The following is a 26,421-nucleotide window of genomic DNA, read 5'->3' as shown; positions in this document are numbered from 1 at the left end:
GCAAATATGAATAAACTAGCCACAACAGAAAGGGAAATGGAAAGAGCAATGTTAGGTATACGACTGTCAGATAAAAAGAGGAACGACTGGGTAAGATCAAAAACAAAAGTTGAAGATATCACAACAAAAATTACCAAACTCAAATGGAGCTTCGCAGGTCACACTGCTAGATAAAAAGACCAACGTTGGAACGCCACAATACAATATTGGAGACCTTACGGTAGACAACCAAGAAGAAGACCACAGATGAGATGGGTGGACGATATCAAAAGAATAGCCGGAACAAATTGGAAGTATGTTGCTCAGGATGGAGATCGATGGAAGGAGTTGGGAGAGGCCTATGTCCAAAAATGGACGAGAGAAGGCCAAAAACAAGTAGAAGATAAGTACCTGGTTATGATCATCACAAAAAACAATATCCCTTCTAAATAATACTTTGGGATCACGTAATATCAAATAGTAGCAAACGTAGGATATATAACATAATTATTATTATAAGACTTATAATAATAAATCCATAAGACCTTAACCAGGTTCTCTTCATGTAATTACTTATGTTTTATCAGCAACCCTAAACCAATTTGGAACTGATCTCATATTAACTGAGGGAAGAGATTAACGATTACTTAGGTTCTTGATTTTTTTTTAAATCATTCATTCACCTACTTGCATTTTAATGGATTTTGTTGATTTTTTATTGAGCTATTGAGTTTTTAATTTATTTTGTGATCGTAATTGAATTAATCTATTCCTTTGTAATATTATTTTTAGAGTAAATTCTGCCAAATTTTTTTTAGATTATTATCTAGTAAGTTATCTAGATAGTTTACCTCTCGCTTTCACTCCACTATCCTCCGATCTGTTCGAAGATTTTGATGTGAATTGTATTAATTTTATCTGCATCAAGTCAAGATGAACCAATCTATAGAAAGAAAATCCGAGATGCGAGATAAGAAAAGTTAAGACCTAATATATAAAGAAGACCTACAGAGTCCTACATTTTTCACTCAAAGTTACGAGCAGAAAATCTTAATTTTTTTTATAGTATATGTTCATATTTCACTTCTAGAAGTCATTTTAATTAATTACGCAATAGAAATAACCATAAGCTTCTCTTACTTTAGTGCCACAACTTGAAGCTGCTCCTCAGGCGATGGAAGTTTGTGATCGATAGCCTCGTCGTCGGAACCAATCGTGCCATCGGTGGTGTTACCATCTGTATAGGTAGTACTGGCAATGCGACTTGCGCAATCTGGAGTCACGGTGATGTCACCAAGAGCTTCGTTCGAAGTCCACCTTCGGAGTTCCTCGAGGGCTGCAGGCTGTAACAAAAGAACAAAGTTATATATCTTCAATCATATGAAAATTATCTCAATAGTTTAGTAAATGCCTAGAATATATTTAATAAAACAAAATTATATAATTGCCAGGTGTGTTCTGCGTACGCCCGTGCGAAAAAATTGGGTACTGTAGATCTGCTAACAGGAAGAGTCAAGTTCAAATATAATAATTAATTGGGTTATTTTAATACAATATAAATAATAATATTTAAATACAGATCAATTCTTGGAAAACTCCTTTCTCAGAAAACATTCTTAATTGAGATAGGCCATGGAGTAACATATTTATACGGCTCGGTAGTAGCCTAGTCACCGTACTGGATGACATAACAACTATGATTTGACATTGTTAATGCAAAGTTTGATTGGGTCTATACTATGAACTATATCTCTCCAACTCTGTTTAACATCTACAGGGAATATCTTAGAAAAAGGTGCTAAACGGATGAAGGGGTGGAATATCGGTTGGAGGACAGAAAATCAGTAACCTGAAATATGCTGATGATACCCTTAAGATCCTGTTATACAAGCGCTAATGTAGCAGCACGCGTAGACAATGGCACTACCAAGAAATAAATTATATGTACTAACATTGTCGTCGGAGAGTCCGCGTTATTCCGACGGCAAGCGTTGCTAGCGCGGCCCATTGCGTTAGTAAGTAGCGAGCAAGCAGTTCACGCGTAGCACAAGCACATACGCTGACAAAGTGATCTCAACGCGATGTAACTACACTCGAGTAAAACTTGAAAATTATGCGCCCTGTTTTTGGTGCCATCAACGCGACGGCATTAGCTCTTGTATAACAGCTAACTTTATGTATCACTGTTAGCTCCTTAATTTTAATAATAATTTCATAATTATGGGAAATGCGCAAATGTGTTAAAAAAATGTATACAATGAATTGTATGCGTGTATATTATTTGGTATGTATTACCAAATTTCAAGATGTTATTATTATTTATATTCTTCTTCTTTCAGTGCCTATTCGTTCCGAATATTGGCAATCATTCTGGCTATAATTATTTTATTGACTGATGCTTTAAATAGATTCGTTGTTGTTGTGGAGAACCATTTCCTCAGGTTCTTCAACCATGATATTCTCCTTCTCCCAATTCCTTGCTTTCCGAATACTTTACCCTGTAGGATTACCTTCAGTAATCTGTATTTAGTGCTGTTTCTCATTATATGTCCGAGATATTCCAACTTTCTCCTTTTAATGGTATACATCACCTCTCTTTCTTTGCCCACTCTTCGTAATACGGTCTCGTTGGTTATCTTGTCTGTCCATGATATCCTTGGATATATTTTATATACAAGTATATTTATATACAAGTAATTTAATATCTAGCGGTAGCGGGTAAGTACTCCTCCACAATCCCAGTGGAGGATAGACTTACTTCAGGGATGCGACCCTGCCCTACGCGAGCCTTGATTGTCTCTCAACTCCTATGGAGAGAAATCATGTCCTAAACCCATTTCTACCCAATACCTACTATCCTACCAATTTCCCAAACCAACTCACCAACCCGCCTGGCAAGCGTGGTGTTTAAATGCCAAAACCCCTCAGCATGAATAGACATTCAAGAAAAGGGCCCTCAGTCCCCGGCAGCTCGCTAGTTCCCAACCAAGGTAGCGGTAGGATTCACGGACAGCGGGCAGAGGGTACAAAGAATCTCCGGGATGTAAGAGGCTACCAAGAACGACGAACGCTGCACATAATTACGTATAATGTAAGAACCTTATCCAAAGATGAAAAAATGACGGAACTGGAGGAAGAACTCAGACATGTGAAATGGGATATTATAGGAATTAGCGAAGTCAAAAGAAGAGGTGAAGATCAGGTCAAACTAAAATCAGGCAACATATTCCACTATAATGGGGAAACAGAATCGACAACTGGAGGAGTAGGTTTATTAGTACACAAAAAATTACAGAAAATGATACAGAGCATTGGCTGCATTTCCCCAAGAGTTATGTATATAAATCTAAGACTAAATAAGAGATACAATCTGAAAATAATCCAGGTATACGTCCCCACCAGCGATTACGAAGATGAGATTGTTGAAGCCTTCTATGAGGAAATCGAAAGAGCAAAAAAGCAGGAACCGGCCCATTACAATCTGATAATGGGAGATTTTAACGGGAAACTCGGAAGGAAAAAGGACGAACAAGAAGTAGCAATCGGAGATTTTGGAATCGGAGTAAGAAACGAAAGAGGCGAAATACTTACCAACTTTCTACTGCAACACAAACTGTATGCAATGAACACCTTTTTTAAGAAGAAACAGAGTAGAAAATGGACGTGGGTTAGTCCAGATGGAAGAACTAAGAGCGAATATGTTTATATAATAACAGACAAAAAGCAAATTATTCAAGATGTCACTGTACTTAATAAACTATCAGTAGGAAGCGACCACAGACCAGTAAGAGCTAGAATAACGATAAACCTACAAAAAGAAAGAGCAAAGATGATAAACAGTGGCAAACGCATAGTTTGGAATTCACCAAATCAGCCAGAAGCGTACATAAAAAATATAGCAGAAACTTTACAGAGTAATAATCCCAAACCTCTAAGTATCGACGATCATAATAAATTAATTACAGACTCGGTTAGAAACGCACAACTCAAATTTTGCAAGAAAAATTACACCAAAAGTGAAAAGATTAGCAAAGACACAAAAGCTCTCATGGAAATACGACGAAACCTAAGCGAGAAAGAAAAGGGAAACAAAGAAGAATATAGAAAACTAAATAAAAGAATTTCAGCGGATATTAGAAGAGATATAAGAAGATATAATACTAATGTAATTACTCAAACAGTAGAAAAGAACAAAGGTTTAAAGATAATGAAAAGAGAACTCACACAAAGTAAAAAAGAAATATACAAGCTAGAAGATAAAGACAGAAAGGCAACAACAGATAAACAAAACATTCTGAAAATAACTAGAGAGTTTTATAAAGACCTCTATACCAGCCAAAGATCACAAGAAAGTTTACCGACACGAGTAAAGACTCTCATAAATCAGGGATCGGAAATACTTTTACCCATTACTGTGTCAGAAGTAAGATCAGCTTTAAAGGAAATGAAGAACCATCGATCGCCTGGTGACGATGGACTCGTTATTGAGGCAATAAAAGCAGGAGGAGAAATTCTATTAAAATCAGTAAGCGAACTGTTTAATAAATGCTTACATGCGGGTACGATTCCTAAAGACTGGAACAATGCAGTGATAGTCTTGTTACACAAAAAAGGTGATATTACTAAATTAGAAAATTATAGACCCATCAGCCTCTTGACACATATGTATAAACTCTTTATGAAAATCTTAACAAAGAGACTAACACCTAAACTTGATTTCTATCAGCCCAAAGAACAGGCAGGCTTTAGGAGAGGATATGGCACAAATGACCATTTGCACACCATAAAGATCTTAATTGAAAAATGCATCGAGTACAACATACCACTGGTTCTTGCATTTGTCGATTACGAGAAGGCTTTTGATACTGTAGAGTTTGAAACCGTACTGGAAGCCCTAAATCAAAGCCGAATAGGTTACAGGTACACGTCACTAATCAAAAACATCTACGAGAACGCTACATCAAGTATACGACTACACGAAGACACAGAAAAATTCAGCTTAGGTCGAGGAGTAAGACAAGGAGACAATATTTCACCAAAATTGTTCACGGCAGCTCTAGAGTCAATATTTAAGAACACCCAATGGCAAGATATGGGCATCAATATAGATGGAGAAAGATTAAATCATCTGAGGTTTGCAGATGATGTCGTATTAATCGCAGATAACTTACAGGATACGGTTTCTATGCTACATTCGCTTAAAAGTCTGTCTGAAAGAGCAGGATTAAAGATAAACTTTGAGAAAACTAAACTTATGACAAATCTCGTAATGAGTGGAAATATAACTATCGACAATAATACCATACAACAAACAGACACTTACAAATATCTGGGACACGAGATCAAAATAAACAGAGACAATCAAACAAATGAAATACAGAGGCGAATAGGCCTGACATGGGCAGCATTTGGCAAACTAAGCCATATTCTAAAAAGTTCAATTCCCATGTGTCTCAAGCGAAAAGTTTATAACCAATGTGTTTTGCCTGTACAAACTTATGGAGCAGAGACTTTAACACTCACGCAGAAATCTGCGAATAAACTAAGAGTTACACAACGAGCCATGGAACGTGCAATGCTGAATGTGAGCCTCCGAGACCACATAACAAACCGACAAATCAGGCAAAGATCAGGAGTTCAAGACGTCATCGAAAGAACCACGAGACTTAAGTGGAACTGGGCAGGACACTTAGCCAGAACACAAGATGGACGATGGACAAGACGAATTATGGAATGGAGGCCCAGAAATTATAAAAGAAGCCGAGGACGACCACCGACTAGATGGACCGACGACATAAAAAGAGTAGTGGGAAACTGGCTACAAGCGGCCCAGTGTAGAGAACACTGGAAAGAACTGAGGGAGGCCTATGTCCAGCAGTGGACGGGATTGGCTGATTGATGAATTTAATATCTCAAAATAGGGAAGGGATATTTGCCAGGCTTTTCGCTTTTCGAAGTTTTATTCATAGATTACCTTCTATATCTTTTTCACCAACTGATTTCAATAAAGAATGAAACATTATTAAACAAATTGTAATTAACAATGGTTATGATCCATATATTATAGATAAACTTCAACACAAAAGTGAGCTTAGACTCCTCCATCAATCAACCTTTCCCTCAATTTCCAATATTTCTCCCATTTATGCTTCTTTACCGTTCCATTATACCAAAGAATCAAACAAATCATCATTAGTTCTTCTGACAGCATCAAAATTTAATTTGAAGTTAATAAAACCCTCAATAAGTTTAACGAATACCAAGGACCCCATACATGATATGAACCACAGTGGTGTATACATACTCTCTTGTTCAGATTGCGATGCTAACTATATTGGAAAAACTTACAAATCTTTACCCACCAGATTCTTCGAACACTCCAAGAGAGAGTCCACATCTGCATTTTCACACAATTTAAAAGTCAACAAACATTAACTAAAGATTCCTGAAGGTGTCCAATTAATTGTAACAAAGAAACGTATTACGTTTAGATCTGTACGAAGATTTAGAGACCATTAAAGACATAAAGAACAGTCCTAACTGTGTAGACAGACAGACTCCGTTCATACGTAACTTGGTTCCCATCAATGGACAGTTGTTTTCATAATCTCCATACTTTTCTTAATTTAGTCAATACCCTCCATATCTTCTTTTGCTTATCTACTTATCAATGACTTTATCATACTGCTCCTATTTCCATCATTCTTCTTCTTGTAGTTCCTTCTTCTATCGGAGGTTGGCTATCACCACAGCTATCCGTACCTTATTGGCGGCTGCTCTAAAAAGATCTACTGAGCTGCAACTATACCACTCTCTTAGGTTTCTCAGCCAGGAAATTCTTCGTCTTCCTATGGATCTTTTACCCTTGCATTTACCTTGCATTATGAGCCTTAATATCTCATATTTCGCACCTCTGGTAATGTGGCCTAAATATTCCAGCTTTCTTGTTTTGATGTGCTTTATGACCTCGCAATCCTTTTGTAGCCTTCTTAACACTTCTGCGTTTGTAACTCGTTGGGTCCATGGTATTTTCAAAATCCTTCTATAGCACCACATCTCAAATGATTCCAACTTCTTTATATTATCTACTTTTAGTGTCCAGCTTTCCATTCCATACAACAAAGTCGAGAACACGTAGCATCTTAAGGCTCTTATTCTCAGATCCAGAGGAAGGTCTCGATTGACAAACATTGTTTTCATTTTTATAAATGCTTGTCTTGCAGTTTCAATGCGTGTCCTTATTTCTCTACCTTGGTCATTGTTTTCATTTACCCAAGTTCTCAGATATTTGTAGTTATTCACTCTTTCTACTTGTTTTCCCTCGATATCTAGCCTTCCTACTGTATGTTGCTTAGAAATAATCATGAACTTTGTTTGTTTCTGTTTCGACATTTGCGATTCTAACTTTTGCTTTTTGATTCCAGTACAGATTGACAACAACCCGTATATCGCGACTATCCACATTCTTTTCTCTCGACAGTTTTACGAGTTTATGATGTCGTACTATATCAAAAGCCTTTTGATAATCTGTAAAGCAGACATAGAGATCCTGGTTCATATCTAGTCGTCTTTGCGCGAGAACGTTAAAAGCGAACAGAGCCTCTCTCGTTCCTAGTCCTCCTCTGAATCCAAACTGGGTGTCATCTATATCTTCTTCTATTTTTTGTATAGACTTCCATGTATTATTTTGAGCAATACCCTAAGTGTGTGGCTTATTAAGGAAATTGTTCTGTACTGGGAGCATTCTGTCGCATGTACTGTCTTTGGTAGTGTTACAAACGTGGACAGCAACCAATCTTGGGGTATTACTCCTGTTGTATATACTTTGTTGAACAGATCTAAAAGTATATGCAGTGTTTCTTCGTCAATGCATTTAATTAGCTCATGATCTGGGCCTACTGATTTTGCGGTCTTTGCATTTCTAATTGCCCGTTCTATCATTGTTGTATCATTCTATCATCGTCGAATAGTTTCATTACGTATTCTTGCTAAAATCTTAGTTTATCTTTGATGTTTGCAATGAGTTTACCATTATCATCTTGGAGTATCCCATAGTGTGCTCGCTTTTTGGTATTTGTTAGTTCTTTTATTTTTTTATGCATATTAAAGCTGTCGTATTTTCTGTCATACTCTTCTATTTCTATGCATTGATCTATTAACCACTTTTCCTTGGCCTTTTTATCTCTATTTTAATTCTACTTTGTAGTTCTTGATATTTTGGCTCATTTTTTCCTTTGGCTTTTCTCCTCTCTTCCATTAATGCTAGAATTTCTGAAGTCATCCACTTCTGTTTTTTATTTGTCTTTTCGGGCTTTAAATTTTCTTCAGCAGCCTTTAGTAATGCTTCCTAAATATTGCTCCACTTTTCATTGACATCTTCTGATGTTAAGATTTCTTCTCCCACTTCTGTTAGATTTGAGTTGACTTGTTGGATCACTTTTTGATGTATTTTTCTTTTTCTTAATTTTGTGTAATCAAACGTTGGTTTATTTTTAGGTATTACAATCTCTTTGAGTTTCACGTGGATTCTAGCTATCAGCGGGTTATGGTCAGAGTTGACATCTGCTCCGGGGTATGCTTTTACCGCTTTAATTGAGTTTTGTATCTATTTTTGACTAATATGTAGTCTATTTGATTTCTGACTATGCGGTCTTTGTTGTCTGCAGGAGATCTCCAAGTGTACAATCTTCTATCGGGTAGTTGGAACATTGTGTTCATTATTGCAAAATGTTCATTTTGACAAAAATCTACAAGTCTATCCCCTCTTTCGTTTCTGTCACCTAGTCCAAATTCCCCGACATATTCATTCGTCAACTTTTCCTCTCCCGACTTTAGCATTAAAGTCTCCCATTACTATTGTATATGTAATTTCCATCATTACATATACATATTCATAACATTTCACCAAACAATAGATAATTTCTTTTCCATTCACAATCTCTTAGACCATAATGAATTTTATATCCAATCATATAATTTCATTTCACATTTATACATTGTACTGACACACCTCCACTTCAGGAATCATAAGGTTTATCTTACTTTTTTTTTTATTTAGTGGGTTACTTGCTTTTAGCAAAGAATATAGATGCATATGCGTTTGCTTTTAGGTTTGCTGAAGATGGATTAATTAGCCCGAAAACGTTTTGAACTTAATCCTTCTGGATTTATAAATTTAATTTTAATTAAATATACCAATTACAACAGAAGTGTTTTACTTTGTTGTTCAAGTATTTTAATATTGTTTAATAACTTAAGAAAACATCGAACTTATGTATATATGTCTGTCATAGATTAATAATTTTGTACAACTATTAGTTATGCATTAATCAAACTCTAAATTAAAAACAATAAAACAATATAACAAAAAACTCAAAAAGAGGCATGTAAACAAAATTTGATAAAAAACGAAAAAATCGGAATAAATTTTTATTCTTCAATATCTTAAAAAGTGTAGCTTTTTGATTTTCTATTTGATGAGACTTCTTTAAAAATGACATCGGGAGTAAATTCGCTGTTTTTTGTTTTCGGGTGGACGCATTTCATATTTCAAATCATTCTAGGACCCCGTGTAAAACTTATTTCATTGTTGCCTTTCTGGTACACTCCATTACTGAAGGTTTGCGATCACTACATCAAAATCTTCTCTATTCTGGGCCACTCTTAGTAATTGTTAAACGTTCATGCTTGTCCAAGTTTTAATATTGCGAAACCATGACATGGCTCTTCTCTCTACTCCTCTTCGGCCATCTATCTTCCCTTCAATTAAATCGTAGCAGGTTATATTTGTCATTTCTCACTACGTGACCTAGGTACGAGCTCGTCAGGTTTTAACATTTTTAAATTACTAATTTGTGTAGTCCTCATATTACAAATTGCTTAACTATATTTAAGAATCTTGCTTTATATTTGACTAAAATGCTCTCTTGGTAGCAAATGTAAATGGGTGGAATTTATTTGTCTTTCAACCCCTGCCACAGTTTGGCTAATGAGACATTATTATACGCTTTATGAATATCAATAAATACCATATATTTCTCCATATTGTAATCTAAGCCCTTTTCTATTGTTTGTTTTAGACAGAACACATTGTCTATACAAGGACGATAATATTATAAGTATGAATTATTATCAGCAGCGAGGCAGATAAAATTAACTATTAGAAGATTTTTTAAATTCCAAATAAAGCAAAATAATTTGTTTAATATTAAGTAATTGGCTTAAGGTTTAATAATTATTGGTCTATTTTGTTAGGAATTATTTCCTAGCTGGAGTCGAAGAGTAAAAAATAAAATATTTCTAATTACCTTGTAGGTTATTGTCAAAAAATATAGTAGTTATAGTGTATTGAATTGGTAATCTCAAATTTCACAACACTATATTCTATTTTATAATAAATCACCAATTTCTAACATGGATCAACAACATGGACTGCCTTTTCCCAGTAATATTATAAATTTTATTGATAAAACTAAAATCGAAATCTTTAACCATTTTCTAAAATTTATTATGAAAGTTACGTCACGTTCGGTCAATATGAAACAGATTATTCGATAATTAACCTCATTTTGACGTTAGACCGTAAATGAGTTTCTTAACACTTTGTCGGTCTGAAAGAAAATAAATGAAGTTACATAAACCCGTAAATTTTTATGCCTCTAAATAATTGGTAATTGCCCTCTTTTGGAGCATAATATTTAGAATGTACCGAATATAAAACTAAATGTCACATACGATTTTAAATTGTATCCACCATACTTTACTAAGACTGAAATCTGGACAAAAGTGCTAACTAATATTTTAGTGATACTATAAAATAGAATATAGGAACCCACAACACAATCAGTCACTCAACATCAACACTAGAAGGACGGCTGAAGCGACCTACCTGCAAGGACGGCTGAATCAACCTACCTACAAGGACGGCGGTGGTCAACTTGACCATTTCTTGCTTTCGGGGTGTTCAAATTAACTAAAAAATTATTGAAAAAATACATAATATATTCATAATAAACATTTTGTTTATAAAAAAGTATTATTTACATGCACTGTAAGCATTGATTACACATAATTGTTTCTGTTCTTGGACCACAAATTCTTTTTTTACAGTTGTCACACGAATCACTGGTTTTGTTATAACACTATGATGTTTTGCACTTTCTTCTTTCTCTCTTTCTCTTTTCTCTAGAATTGGATGCACTCAATAAGTTTTCTTGATTTGCCGATGAAGCTCTGTTCGTTAGGCCCATAGTTAGTTCTTCTAAGAGATCCAAGATAAATTTGCGACGTGAAATTTTCTTATCCGTGACAGCTTTGTAAAGAGACCAGGCATTGATTGCAGCCAAATCCAATATATTATAAAAAACTAGCAACGGCCACCGTCTTGAACTTGCTTTTACCGTGTACTTCTTTGCCATTTGATCGACAACATCGACAGCAAATTTAGTTTGATTATAAAATTTTATAATTTCTGGCTTTTTCTTTCCTGCTTCTTCGACTGCTACTGACCATTGGTAACCAATTGAAACGCAGTTTTTATGCTTGAAAGCTTTTGTTGAAAACAGCTCACTCTTCTTATTTTTCAAGGATTTTGGTATTTCTCTTCGAATTCTATTGACTGTTTCTACAATTGTTGTATTATTTCGTTCGAGCTCTTGAGCAAGATGGATAGAAGTAAAAAAATTATCAGTTGTTAAATTTCGTTCTTTTTTCAGGTAGGGTTTCATCAGGTTCAACACTACATGGTCAGAAAGTCTTTCATTTGAGCCACGACCCTAAAATACGGAAAACCATTGAGGAGATATCGAGAATCTACATCTACAGCCAGCCAGAACTTGATTCCAAACTTATCGGGTTTGGTAGCCATGAATTGTGTAAATCTGCGCCTCGCCTTTGTTGGAAAAAGTTGTTCATCAATTGTTATGTTTTCAATAGGTATAAAACATGATTGACAATTTGAAATAAATCGCTCCCAAACCTCTGAAATTAGACAAATTTTATTGCCCTGAAGTCTTTGGCGTCTGGTTGACCGGATGTCAAAACGTATATATCGCATTATTTGTAAAAATCGATCTCGAGACATTTGTCTTTGAAAAAATCGGAGGTCCCCACTTTGTTGACCACAAGCTCTTCAGACTAAAACTGTTTTGCCCTAAAATTCCACGAGCATACAAAAACCCAACAAACGCTTGAATTTCTTCTAGTAAAATTTTCCACTCTTCAGTTTGCAATTGTCGACAAGCTTCAACTTCTGTGCACTGTGTTTTATGTATTTCGAAATACAATCGTTAATAAATAAGTGAAAAGCACTTTAAACAGATCCGACAATAATTTTTGTTTTTGCATATGATGTGGGTCCAGAAGGGTCCTTCAGAATATTTCGTTTAGCTGCTCTACCTCGAAGAGAAGTGTTCAGATTGATTTTTTCCACACAGTACCACCACCAGCAGATGTTTCTGCATCAATGATAGATGTCGAAAGATTTTGAAGATCTTCATTATCACAGGCTTCATTATCGGAATTATCAGTACTATAATCACTGGAGCTTCTCGAAGGCAGTTGAAAATTTTCATCGTCACTGTTATCACTGCCAAATTTAGTTACTTCAAATTCCGCATTCTCTTCGTTATTTCCTAGAACATCTTGAACGTCAGATTCAGTTTAAGATAATTGTTCTAGTTCCGCTAAATAATCCAAAGCGTGTTGCTGAGTAAGACCACGACCACGACTTGACCACATTTTTGAAAATCAATCTAATAACACCGTCCGACCGACTGTCACCGAGAGATTTTAGACTACTGCAAAAAAATGCCAAATCGACAATAACTTGAATTCCATTGAATCCAATTAGGAAATCGATTTTGAAAACGATTTTGGAAACCATTTTTAGAGATAAAATCAAAACGTCAAATAAAAATTATAAAATGTCATTTTTATTACAGTCAATTGTGGCTTAATCCCATATAAATATAATTTTTAACTTAGATATGCTACAAGAAAACAGTTTCAGGACCTTTTTAAAATTGTGGTTTATTATTCCCAGTAAAAATAGTAAAAAGATTAGCGATAATTTGCGCTATTATACCGTTCTATGGTTATTGAGTAACAACTGTTACTTTCTGGAGAATCGCCAAGAATTTTGTTCATTTAAAAATGGCCAACCATATTCCATAAATGCCTATGTGATTCATATTAGATGAATTTGTAGGCCAGTTTTCAGCAAAAGGAAAATAAATATGCAGTCGCTGACTATTCACTTGCAGAAGCACGTTTTACAGCCTGCACGTGGGTGAGGCCTATAATAGCATTATCATCAAAAAATTAATATTTTTTTTTTATAATTTCATTTTGTAGTAATAAAAACATGGATCGATAATATTTTCATGTTTTCAGTGTACATCATTTATTGTTTATGGTCCGTGTAAAAGTATACATTAATTTCTACTTGGTATAAGGTGACTTCACGAGTGACAGGAATTCGTTTTTGTCAACCTTTCTTATCCAAAATCTGGTAAATTGACTACTTCTTCTCCTTCTTGTGTATTGTGCTTAGCCGTATGTTGGCGGTTATCGTTACTCTTCAAACTATTTGTAGAGTGCCGTTTTCGGCTTTTCCAAACAGGGTGGCTGTCTTTGATGTTAAATCAGTCTCATGTATCTTAGGCAGGAGTAGGTAACCTTTTCTGCAAAGGTCTTATATATCTTAAATTGACACCATTCCGTCTGATTATGCTTTTGAGTTTTGAAATGACAAAGAGAGCCAAGAACTTCGTGTTTGTGTTCTTACAAAAACTCGAATTTGGAGTGAATAGTTAGAATTAATAATTAAGCTTATTCTACATAAGTTGATAATTAACTTATATTGTATAAGTTGAACCCTGTGGTGCACCGGAACTGTTGCAGCAGTTGTTTGCAAATTAGAATTAGTTAGAAAAGTTGTCTTTAATATTAGAACATTTTAAGAGAGTATATATTTATCACTAGAAAAAACCATTTTAGAGTAGTGCAATTTCCAAGAAGACGTTCAGAAGACATCTACAATACCTCATACAAGTCAGTATCTTAATATAGGTTCTTATCGTTGTTGGCTGTGTCAGATTAAAAGTATGTTTATTTTTCTACTATTTTTCTTGGATTCATACAATGTGTTCTAGATTTTACTAAATATACGAAGTAAAAAAATTTTCTGGTCTAAATTTTGAGGTAGATGGATACCTATCAAACCTACACTAAAAGCAATTTTTCTTCCTTAAGGTTGAGCTACATGGTTATTAAGCGTATCAAACATTACAAGTACTGTTTCTCGATTTTTTTTATTTTCCAAGTAAAGAGAAATTAAGATGAGAAACATTACAAGTACTGTTTCTCGATTTTTTTTATTTTCCAAGTAAAGGGAAATTAAGATGAGTGAAGATTATTTGCAATGCATTTTTTAAGGGTATATGCCCCCTTTTTTTGGGTAGTTTGGTAAATTTGGAGAGGAAGAATATCACTTCTGGCAGGGCGATCTTTGAGTAAAGCCGCTTGCTTAGATTACCGTCTCTGTGTTAACTTACCGTTTCTGTGAATTTTTTCTTTAAGTGTGTATACATCTAAATGTTTCAGTTCTTAATTTAATACCATATTAGATTAAAGATTAGTATAAACTACCTTTAATTTAATTAACTTCAGTGTTTAATACAAGTAATGTATTTAGATTTAGTGAAGAGTGCAGCAGTCATCAAGTTTTATCGTAAGTTGTCATAATCATATTATCTTCAACTATCTGGGCGAATCTCCGTCGACTATTTTTTCTCCTGTAGTTAAGGTTAACTACTGAGTTAGCATTCAATCAAGGAACATTTAATATTTTGATACGAACTCTAAATAAACTATTAAGAACTTCTAAATTACGAACATTTAATTCTCAGTTAATCATTAAACAACAGTGCGATACAGTTAATTATCTTGATACCAAGAGCGGGTTGGTTTAATTGTTATAATATAGAATTCTTGTAACTTTTTTATTATTTTTTGTTATTATCTTATTCTTGTATTCTTTTGAATTTAACTTTAATTAACTTTGTTTTATTTGCTATTCATTTTTTTCTTATTTTTTTTTCTTATAATGTACTGGTTATCTCGAGATAAGCCCATAAACAGCAAAGAGAGATTTATACCAGCTTTAGTTGAATACTATTAAATACTATCAGGCTCTCTTCACTGTTTTTATTATTATGTTTTTATTATATTGTTGTATTTGTAAAGGTATTTCCTAATTATAATACTGTGTATTGTTATATGTATACCACCATTTAATAATTGATGGTGCATTTTTTTTACATGTGTGTACATTCAGCTGCCTATATCATAGTGATGTTGAATATATTGTTTTGCTTCATCAATGAATTTTATTTCTCGACTCCTAATAAGTTTCCTGATATAACAATACCTCTGAATGTTTGTTTATTATATTAAATAATTATTATAACTTTGACCAGAAGAAAGGTCAGGCTGATTAAGTTTTATAGGTAAGTATATTATTTATTATTAATATATTTATTATTTGTTTATATAGTGTGTTGACCAAATCTATTTAATAATTGACTGTTAATATCTTTCCTTGGGTTTGGTCTCAGAACCTAAATACCTTTCCTTACCTCTTTTCTTTTCTAAGGTTTCTTAATTTTCTCCTTGAACCCAAAAAGTTAATTGGCGCCCTGTTTCTATCTTATCTTATTTTTGGTAATTTTACCCTATGGTCTATCTTTTTGTTTATTTCTATATCTTTTCTAATATCTCTTATCCTATTCTACCTTTACTTATTTCGTCCGTTGGACCCATTCCCGGTTCCAAATGCTAGTTTCGAACCTACGACTCGCTCTCCACTAATCACCTGGCTGCCGTGCGCAGTGTCTCCATTGGTGACCTTTCTAGCATCATCCAAAAAAGGTTTCCGAGGTCACACTGTTAACTTCTTATAAGTTTTTTTCGTTTATTGAAGATGTGGTTGTTCCAAGTAAGTCGTCTATCAAGATGAATGCCGTCGTATTTTCCACTATCGGATTGCGGTATATCTTGATTATTTAAGTATACATGTGGGCATGTCTGTTTGTTGTTTACTTTCATTAACCCTGATTCGCCATTTTCTTAACTATATCAGAATGATGTTTACCAGAATGTCATCTTATGCTTCCAACAGATTTTTGTGGGACTAGAAGATAACGGTGTCATCAGAAAATGTTCAAATGTTTCTAAGGAGCACTGATCAGATGAAGGTAGGTCAGCCGTGTACAATGGGTAGAAGAATGGACCAAGCATACTACCTTAAAGTACGCGGAAGTTTATAGGTCTCAATGCTGTTATTATCGTACCGTACTTTATCTGGAAATATCTATCTGTTAGGTGGGATTTGATCCGATCCTGGTTTATGATGTTAATAACTCTGTGCACTTGATCAATTTCAGCGTGTTTTTGTCGAAAACCAAATTTATAGTCAGAAACTAAGCAGTTTTCTTCTAGGAAAGAACTCAATTTATTTATTATTAATTTATCAAGAATTTTGACAAGAATTGGTAATAAATCTAGTGGGTCTATTAGAGGTCGTGGATTCTAAGGGTTTGTGTCAACAAGAGTAGCACATTTTGTAGAAATTGACACAAGACAAATCCAGTAAGAAATTTATAACCAGGAGCTTTCTTTTTATTTCGGTTTTTCTAAAAGGGTTGTTAGGCGGAGACATCTTGTATGGGTAGTCCAAATATCTATGAATATTTTCCTCTTCTTTTGGTTGTAACTCAGAGAAAAATGGAGTAAAGGTAGTTTCTAAGTGTTAGAAAAATATATTAGCCTTTTCGTCACTAGTACGGGCCCAATGTCCGTTATTCGTTTTGATAGGCAGTATAATTTACTGAAGTCGTAACAATGTTTTGGTAGCCTTCCAGAGGGTGTAATATGTGGCCTTTAATGGTGTTAACTTTCTGGTCTCAAAATAGAACTCCTTGTATTCTCTATTCTCCTATTATTCTTGGGTGGTGGGGTGGATTCCAAGTTTGCTTTCTGTATATATGTAGCGGGATGATCCACAACAGTGTTCAGGTCACTTTCTGTCTTTAGACATAAGTTTATATTTAAATTATTAGTAATGACTTCTATAAATAAATTCCAATTTGTTTTTGATGAATAAAGCATAGGAGTTCTAGGTAAAGAAATTATTTCAGAAGACCAGGTGAGAAATTATGGCGAGTGATCAGACATTAAGTCGAAGCATGATTTAGTTGTTTATGTTATATATATTTATATTAGCTGCTATATGTAGATTCACCTGGAGAGTAACTTTTGAGGTTATTAATATTAATTGCCTGAAGTAGACGTCTTTTGCCGAAATAAATTAAATAATAAAAATATTTTTCCAAAAATACTTCGTCGTTGCTTTTCTTACTGTTTTAATAAGTATTTAGTCATAAGCTATTTTATTGGTAATGTTTGGGCTACAAATTACTTAGAAGTTGCATACATAAAATGCAATGAGTTATATGTATATACCAAGTATTTTAGGGAAAAACTACCCAAAATAAAATCAAAAGTAAAATACCTATGCTTTAATATAATATTAACTACTACTTGAAGAGGTTGTAAATAATATATATGTAGTCTGAATACGTAGACGTTTAAAGCGAAATTACCTGTTTATAGTTGAGTTTAATTTAAGAATATAATTCATCCTTGTTGAGGCCCGCACACATACAAACAATTTTAAAATCTTTTGCAAGAATAACATCACATAAATAGAGAAAACTAAAACTTAAATAACCAACGTGGTAGTTTCATAAATAGTTAGATAACAGTTTCGTCCAATCTGAAGCCCGAAATGTAATGTTCTTTATTTTATGTAAAATTGTTTCCATAAAAATAAATATCCATGGCAAATAAATAAGTAAATACATTTTCTAGGTGCTTTTGAATTTTTTTTGTTGACTTCTGTGGTTGTTGTTGTGCGTCGTCAACCAAGCAACACCACTTAACTCAATTTTGGGCTTTTCGTTTCTTTGGTGCGAAATCTCGCGCGGAATATCGAATGACTTTAGATTTGAAAAAATTTCAACAGATTTTGCTGTAATCGCAATAAAGCCACACCACGTATAAAATTATAACCATAACGCCACGTATATCATTCAGTTCCCATACCAAAAACATTGAAAACTGGTTTGGTGGGTTCGTCGTCAACAAAAGTATCTTGTAAAGTTGAAGAAAATGAATTACGTTAATGAGGAATTATTTATCATTTGTGGTCTCGTGGCGGATAATAATTATTAATATTATTTAATGTTTATGGCTCTCACCAAATTATTGTTGTTGTTTTTTCGAAGCTAATTAATTTTCCTTCAGTTGAAAAAACGTTTCTTGGCTTATTTCAGATGCCCCTGAAGATGCTCTGGGAGCGAAAGTATTTGGGCGAGATTTAATAAAATACTGTGCTCGATATCTGTCTTTTATTTGATTAAAGTTCATTTATTCGAGCATTCAACCACATATCACTTAATTAACAATTTAACAAAGTTTTTATTTTACAACACAAAGTTCCTTCCTTCCTTCGTATTCTCTGCACTTCTAACATCCAACCATTGTTTTGATTTACCTCATTTAGAATCATTTCCATTGGAACTTCAGGAAGTTCTTCATCTTTTTTATTATCTAAAGGAGGAAGCTCTTCTTTCGTAAGAATGTTGTGCAATGCAACACAGGAATATTGTTTCCAGCTTAATGGGGCAGTAATGTAGAACTGTGTGCATGTGCAAAGAACGAAAGCGGGATTTCAAAATTCTGAAAGCTTTCTCAATCCCATTCCTGGTATCAATATGAGCATGGTTGATTCTTCCTTCTGGGGTACTTTCTCCAGCATTTAGAACAGGAGTCAATTCACTACACTTAACTCTCAAATTGCTAATTCACGTATGGAAGTAAGCATTACAATTTAAAAATATAGAACTGGCATCACACATTTCTTGAACATTTATACTTTAAAATCCTTTTCTGTTGAAATATGCCAGGTCAAGTCTGATCGGATCATGAGCAGAAGGTACTACAGATAACGACATTGTTTTGTTGACCATAGGAAATAAGATTTATTGCAATCCCATCTCTAGAGTATATTTATTATAATGCTCTAAAACTAATTTTTTGGTTATTTTTTAGCTTTAATAACAATATAAATAAATAAGTAAGTAAATAAGTAATATGCTTTATTGTCACTGAAAATTGTACAAATTTTATGGACAAAGCTTATAACAATAAGACAAGAAAGAAGAAAAAAAATCAGAATAAGAATCGTTTGTACTTTTAAATAAAAAAAACAATAAAATTCTTCCAAACTTAAACATAAAAAATACAACCTAATTAAGAACCTACAAACTTCGTAAAATGTACCTAACAAAAAATAAAAATTAGGAAAGCAGATTAATGAATTAAGGGCTCAATTATTCCACCTCCTTGTGCTAAACAGTAACCAAATCTGTCATACAGATTTCTCCTCATATTTTGGAGTAGGGCTGGTGTAATGCTTGCAGAGAAATGAAGTATTTTTGCCCTTAATTCGACTAGGTTTGTGGCCCTTTTAAACTGATGCCTATAAATGTTTTCTCTGAGAAATCCCCAAAAAAAGAAATCGTTAGGCGCTAAGTCACAGGATCTAGCAGGCCATTTAATTGTACCACGTGTACTTCATCATTGATCAGTCGATCAGGAAACGTTTGATTGAGGAAGTCAAAAACTCCTGAAAATTAACGGGAAGGCGTCGAACTGCCGGAATGATCTCATTCTGTAGAAGTTGTAAATATTTGGGCCCATTTAGGTTTACATCGATAAAAAATATTATGTTAGGCGACCGATAATATGGTCGCCTAACATCCCAGTCCAAACATTTAACTTTTGCGGATGCTGCGTTCGCACTGCAACACTGAAGTGCTTCTTTTTCCGAGAATAATACCTTGCAACGGATGGATTGTGTCTTTTATGTAATGAAAATGAAGATTCGCCAGAAAATAAAATATTTTTTAAAAAGTGTACATTTTCATTCTGTTTATCTAACATAAATTCACAAAACTCCATCCGCCTAAAGTTATCTTCCGGAAACAGTTCTTGTGTTGGTTGTATCTTAAAACAGTGATACCCATTCCTTTTGAGAACTCGCTGGAAAGTTCGAGCATTCACGTTAACTTCCCTAGCAATTTGTACACTATTGCAGGGTTCACTAGCTTCCACAAAAGCACAAATATCAATATCCCTGTTTTGACGCTCCTCATCGACAGGTCTAACACGTGGTTCATTACCTTCATGACACTTTTTACAACTGTTAACACATCCCGAAGTTTGAAAATGTTTAATGGTATTTTTAACTGTTGTAACACTTGGTGAGGGTGTATTTCGAAGGCAACAATAAATAAATCAATTACTTCGCGTATCGAATGACCCTGAAAGTACCATGTTACAAGTTGCATTTTTTCTTGGACGATATACAACGTAATAGGCATTTTATTAATTATTTGTTTATTCTTTTAGAACTTCGTTTGAAATTTTTAATGTCAGTGTGACAATTACGACAATTCGTGATCTGTATAATTGCCATATGTGTGCAATCAATAGCCCTAATTACACCATTCCGTCCTCCAAATCTCATAAAAGTAAAAAGAAATTTACAAAATTAATTTTTTTAAACACAAAGCCAAAAGTCAGGTTAATTTGAATTAATTGACAGATCTTCAGGATATGACAGAACAGTAAATAACATTTTATGTAATTTTCTGCTGTAGCTTGGTCATTTTACGCATAGCAATACAGGACATGATACATCATACCGTTTTTACACATTATGCTTTGAGAACTGTAATCTGATGTACGTTTTCTGAACTTTACACTTGTATGTAGTTATTTTCATAAACGATACATCATAGCCCTCAATGAGAGAGAACAACATTTCCGTATTTTGTTATTACATTAACCTGTATCTTATTCTCTATTACAAAATACATCCGGATGTGTTATATTTTTACAAAACTAGTGTATTGATACGTATCTATTAATAAAAATATTTGGGAACCACTCCTACAGTAGGAAAAATCTGTTTTTAAAATTCCAAATGTTTCATACTTGTTTTGACCGTGATTTATTTATTTCACAGACGATTAAACGTTCAATAATCCCAAATGGATTATGTAACATGTAAATATATGCAAAGACATCGATAAAATTCAAATTAAAATCGGCTCCACATACTTCCCAACTACCGGCCTTGACAATAATGACACCTGTATCTTTGACTAATAAGTTGAAGGTAGCACAACGATCACACATTAATTTTAAGATAATTATGATGTATGGGTGTGACCATTTTGGTTTTAATTGACAAAAAATTGTTTTGTTTAAGAGGCTGCTTAGGAACAGGATTTTATGTAGCAGATAAGGGATTGGACGACATTAAAAAAGATGGTTATCGTAATATACTGAGAAAGAGGGAAAAGGAAGATAATAATAATCATCATCATCAATGTCTTTAAATCCTGTAGGATTATGAACGACGCAATATAGCGTCTTTTTGTCAATTTTATGAGGTGGGTTATTCTACTTTTGATTATTTTTTCTAGTTTTAGATGTGTCCTACAAATGCGGTAGTAATTTTATTCCAAATTTTTTATGTCTGCATTTTGTTCCCCAATTCTCTATTCCCATGAACTTTATATCTTCTAATTACGTATCTTCCCTCCATAAATATTCACCTTATAACATGACCGTTAGAATTAAGTTTAAAGATACAACAGCAAAAAGCAAAAATGATCAAATATTGCATCCATATAGTACAGATGCAAAAGTAAATAGCGACTGGATGTATTCACTTCTAGAATAGAATTAAATTGTAACAAGTGTTTGACCAGTGTGCAAATTCTGTGCAGTTTTTCGAAGATATTTGATAATTGATCGAAAAAATCTACAAGCTTCTAAACCTACAGCTGAAAATATTGTTCAACATCAAAATCCAAAAACTGAATAATAAATAACTGCCACATGGCAGTTATTTCAGATTCGATGAAAAACTATGTTTAAAATTTTACTTAGTTTAAGCTACAAATTTACTCATTGTGTTAAAAGTTTAGCACTGAAAAATTATTGAAAAGCTTTTGAAAAAAAATTACCAGAGGATAAATATGCCAATATGTGAGCTGTATTATCTTCCTGACAAAAAAAGTATCCACAAAGGACTTTACAATGTGTTTTAGACTTTAGAATTTTCTTTAAATTCCTGTTTTAAAGAAAAAAAACACAAATATTGTAAAGGTTATATAGTTAGTATATAAACTGCGTGGCATAAGTTAGGGATATAGCTTAATATTGAATAAACAATAATACAACAATTATATAACTGTATAACTCAATTGTCACTTATCTAGATCAACAAATAACACTAGTTTTTTTATTCAAAGAAATAAATAATTAAATTAGATTAAAATTATAAGTTGTTTCTAGTTTATTACCTTATGAAACAAAGCCGAAAAATCACTTGAAAAATTGAAAAATTACTATTAGGCGCTGGAATATTTGGGAGAAGTCAATAGAAAAGGCATATTACCTCGTGGTTAACGAAACTTTTTATTGCGTCATGACATTTAAGCAACAAAAAGCGACTTATGCCAATATGTGAGCTGTATTATCTTCCTGGCAAAAAAAGTATCCACAAAGGACTTTACAATGTGTTTTAGACTTTAGAATTTTTTTTAAATTCCTGTTTTAAAGAAAAAAAAAAACAAATATTGTAAAGGTTATATAGTTAGTATATAAACTGCGTGGCATAAGTTAGGGATATAGCTTAATATTGAATAAACAATAATACAACAATAAAATTATATAACTGTATAACTCAATTAAGTCACTTATCTAGATCAACAAATAACACTAGTTTTTTTATTCAAAGAAATAAATAATTAAATTAGATTAAAATTATAAGTTCTTTCTAGTTTATTACCTTATGAAACAAAGCCGAAAAATCACTTGAAAAATTGAAAAATTACTATTAGGCGCTGGAATATTTGGGAGAAGTCAATAGAAAAGGCCATATTACCTCGTGGTTAACGAAACTTTTTATTGCGTCATGACATTTAAGCAACAAAAAGCGACTTTTTTCACTCATTTCAATATTGTGAAAAAACTACACATTCTAGAATAAAACGTTTAACATACGACTTTCTTGAAAATACTTGCTTTTGAAAATAAGATTTTCTAAATTAAAAAAATGTTTATAAACAAAAAAGTTATTGCAAATTAAACCCGAAAGTAAGCATGATTTTTAAAAGTTTATAATTATTAAAATAAGCAATAAAACATTTAAACAATTAGATTTGTTTATCCCATTTGAGAGAACAGAGGTCATTTTCAAATGGCAGTACAGGTACTTTGTCAATACCTAGAATGTTTTTATTTGATCTGATTCTCTTTATAAGGTCTCAAATTTTCATGTTTTTGTTATGTGAAACCCACTAAAATCACAGCTAAAGGAATTTGGATGCATAGCCTACCCTAATGGCTTTTTAGGCCAGGAGTACCTAAATGTGAGAGCATAATTAGAGAGCATACTATTATGGACATATATCAATGTGGAACACTTTTCTTCATACAGAACTACAGCAACTATACAGAACTCGGCTAAAACCTTGGATTAACCTATTCAGCTACCCGCTTAATTCGACATAAACAAAAGCTTTGGCGAACATAATAAACGCACTGGTTCCCTTGATGATTTTTTTCGCTCACCGTAATTTTTCTAACCGAGACAAATCGTTGCTAAAGTTAAGAACAGGATGTAAAGAATGTATAATTGCAAGTGATAATAGTAAAAAAGTTTATTGGTACATTAGCAGATTTTTATATTCTAAAGTCTCCATACCATTACTTCAAAATCTAACGGGTCTTTATGTTTTTAAAATAAAGAATATTCGGAATGTTTATCGTTATTTTTTTTTTTAAGTTTTTACAGATGAAACTAACGATAATATTAAATTATGTGCTCACGTTTCCCTAAAACTTTTGACAATATACACCGGATGCAATTAAACATCATTTATGGAAACTACACAATACTTCTTCACCTGGATTAGAAGGACTAACCTCCTTTTTTCTCAAAAAATGTGCAGAACCTGTAGACATCACTATATCCATCATAATGACTGCTTCTTTTAATCAGGGTTTTCTCCCCTCCTCCTGGAAATTGGCTTCGGTTACTCCTATATTCAAGAAAGGAAATAAACTTGATTGCAATAATTATCGTCCAATCAGCCTGGTGACTATTGTCGGCAAGGTCATGGAATCCATTATTTCGGAAGCTATTTCTGAGTTTCTCCTTCAAGAAAATGTCATCCCTCACCAACAGCATGGCTTTATCAAAGGTCGTTCAACTTACTTCATTGTGTAAACGATTGGTCATCATCTTTAAACAATCGGCATCCTGCTGATGTAGTCTACTTAGAGTTCTAAGCTTTTGACCGTGTTCGCAAACGTCGATTACTAGCTAAATTGGATCACTATGGTATCCGCGAAAAATAAAACATTTGGATTCAATATTTTCTATCTAACAGATACTTTGGGGTTCGTGTTGGGGAAGTCTACTCACTAGATAAGCCAGTCAACAGCGGGGTCTTACAAGGACATTCTACTTAAACCTCTACTTTTTGTATACATAGTGATTTTCCGCTCATTATATCCAGTTATATGTGAATCCAATTATTATTAACCAACATGTTTTTCAACACGATCTTGACGCAATATTCAAATGATCCTCAGAATGGTTACATCTGTTTAACATTAAAAAATGCGTTGTTCTACATATCGGCAATAATAGCCCATCACTACCGTACTTTATTAATGGACATCCTTTAAACTCGGTAACCTCCCATAACGATCTCGGAGTGATAATTATTAGTGACTTAAATTGAACTGATCACATTTTGTTTGTGTGTAAACGTGCAAATCGCCGGGACAGTGTGGAATCCAAATCTCAGTCGCGATAAAATTTTACTTGAAAATATTCAGCGTAAAGCCACAAGACGGGCATTCGGCCCTGTAAGACCTAATAATGAAGATATACTCCTCATGGCTCATCTTATGACATTCAAGCAACGACGTCTTCGAGATGACCTAATATTATGAGAAATTATGGGGTAATGGGTATTATTATACGTCCCGTATTTTAATATATAATTTTGGAGACCTAAACACAATCAACTACAACAATCGCAGAAATTGTCAAATGTCACTCCCACACGTACACAAACCGTGAAAAGATAGGAAGATAACAAGGCCAGACAAATAACATTAAAAGCAACCTTGAAAAGTCAGCATCAAAGAAATAGTTGGGAATGACCAAGAAAAACTTACGCTTGACAGTTAGTTTTTTAACTGGTCATTGTCAGCTAAGAAAACATCTCCAAACACTGGGGCTAGTAGACACACCTCTATGCAGGAAGTGTGAACGAGAAGACGAAACTGTAAAGCATGTTCTATGTGAATGTCCGGAGTTATCGCCAATACGAGAGTATGTGTTCGGCGAGCCCCGGCCTACACCTGCTCGCATGAGGGAGATGTCTCCTGGTGACTTGTCCACTTTCCCAGAAATGGCACGATGGACAATGAGCTAAGGACAACAGCTCCCTGGGAGAATGCACAAGAGGTCAATTATGGCCTAAGTGCTGCGAGACTTGACTCGCCTTCCCTAATCTACATAGATAAGGCTTTTCGAAATGATATTTAGGTTGCATTGCATCTGGTATCATTTCCAACCATGGCTCATTTTTTATTATTTCTCCAGATTTGTTCCTGGTATCCTTTTGCCCTGCTCCCTGGCGTCTTCTCCGCCTATATATATATATATATATATATATATATATATATATATATATATATATATATGTATATATATATATATATATATATATATATGTATATATATATATATATATATATATATATATATATGTATATATATATATATATATATATACTACATTAGCCATGTAGCCTTGACTACATGGAAAAGAAAATGCGAAGGCATGGGAGTACCGGTACGGAACGAATACCTATATATAAGTTTTGCAGACGATCAAGTAGTGATTGCACAAGACCAAGACGACCTCAGCTACATGATGAAGAAACTACAAGAAGAATATACCAAGGCTGGCCTAGATATTATCCTCGCGAAAACAGAGTACCTATCTACAAGTAAAGAAGACATAGAAGATCTACAGATTGATGACAACGTAACAATCAAAGGAAAGGATAAATTCAAATACCTGGGGTTTATAATCACGAAAAAGGCAACAACAGAGGAAGAAATTACACAAAGATTAGGACAAACAAGAACAGCAATCCGACAACTTAACTCAGTATGGTGGAATAGACACCTAAATATGAAGACAAAAACGCAGA

The 26,421-nt window shown here is 33.7% G+C and overlaps 1 protein-coding gene across 2 annotated transcripts in view; it reads right to left on the bottom strand.

The window, feature by feature from the left end:
- gukh (NHS actin remodeling regulator GUK-holder) overlaps window positions 1-26,421 on the bottom strand; it is a 597,577-nt gene that overhangs the window by 85,594 nt on the left and 485,562 nt on the right. For both annotated transcript variants that reach the window (XM_072529622.1, XM_072529623.1), the window contains exon 3: window positions 1,120-1,322. In XM_072529622.1, the coding sequence (XP_072385723.1) occupies window positions 1,120-1,322 (203 nt within the window). The remainder of the gene's footprint in view (window positions 1-1,119; window positions 1,323-26,421) is intronic.

This window comes from Diabrotica undecimpunctata, chromosome 4, assembly GCF_040954645.1.
Source record: "Diabrotica undecimpunctata isolate CICGRU chromosome 4, icDiaUnde3, whole genome shotgun sequence".
In the NCBI taxonomy this organism is placed as follows: Eukaryota; Metazoa; Arthropoda; class Insecta; order Coleoptera; family Chrysomelidae; genus Diabrotica; species Diabrotica undecimpunctata.
Note: the sequence above shows the minus strand (reverse complement) of the source record. Positions and strands in the feature narration are given on the sequence as shown.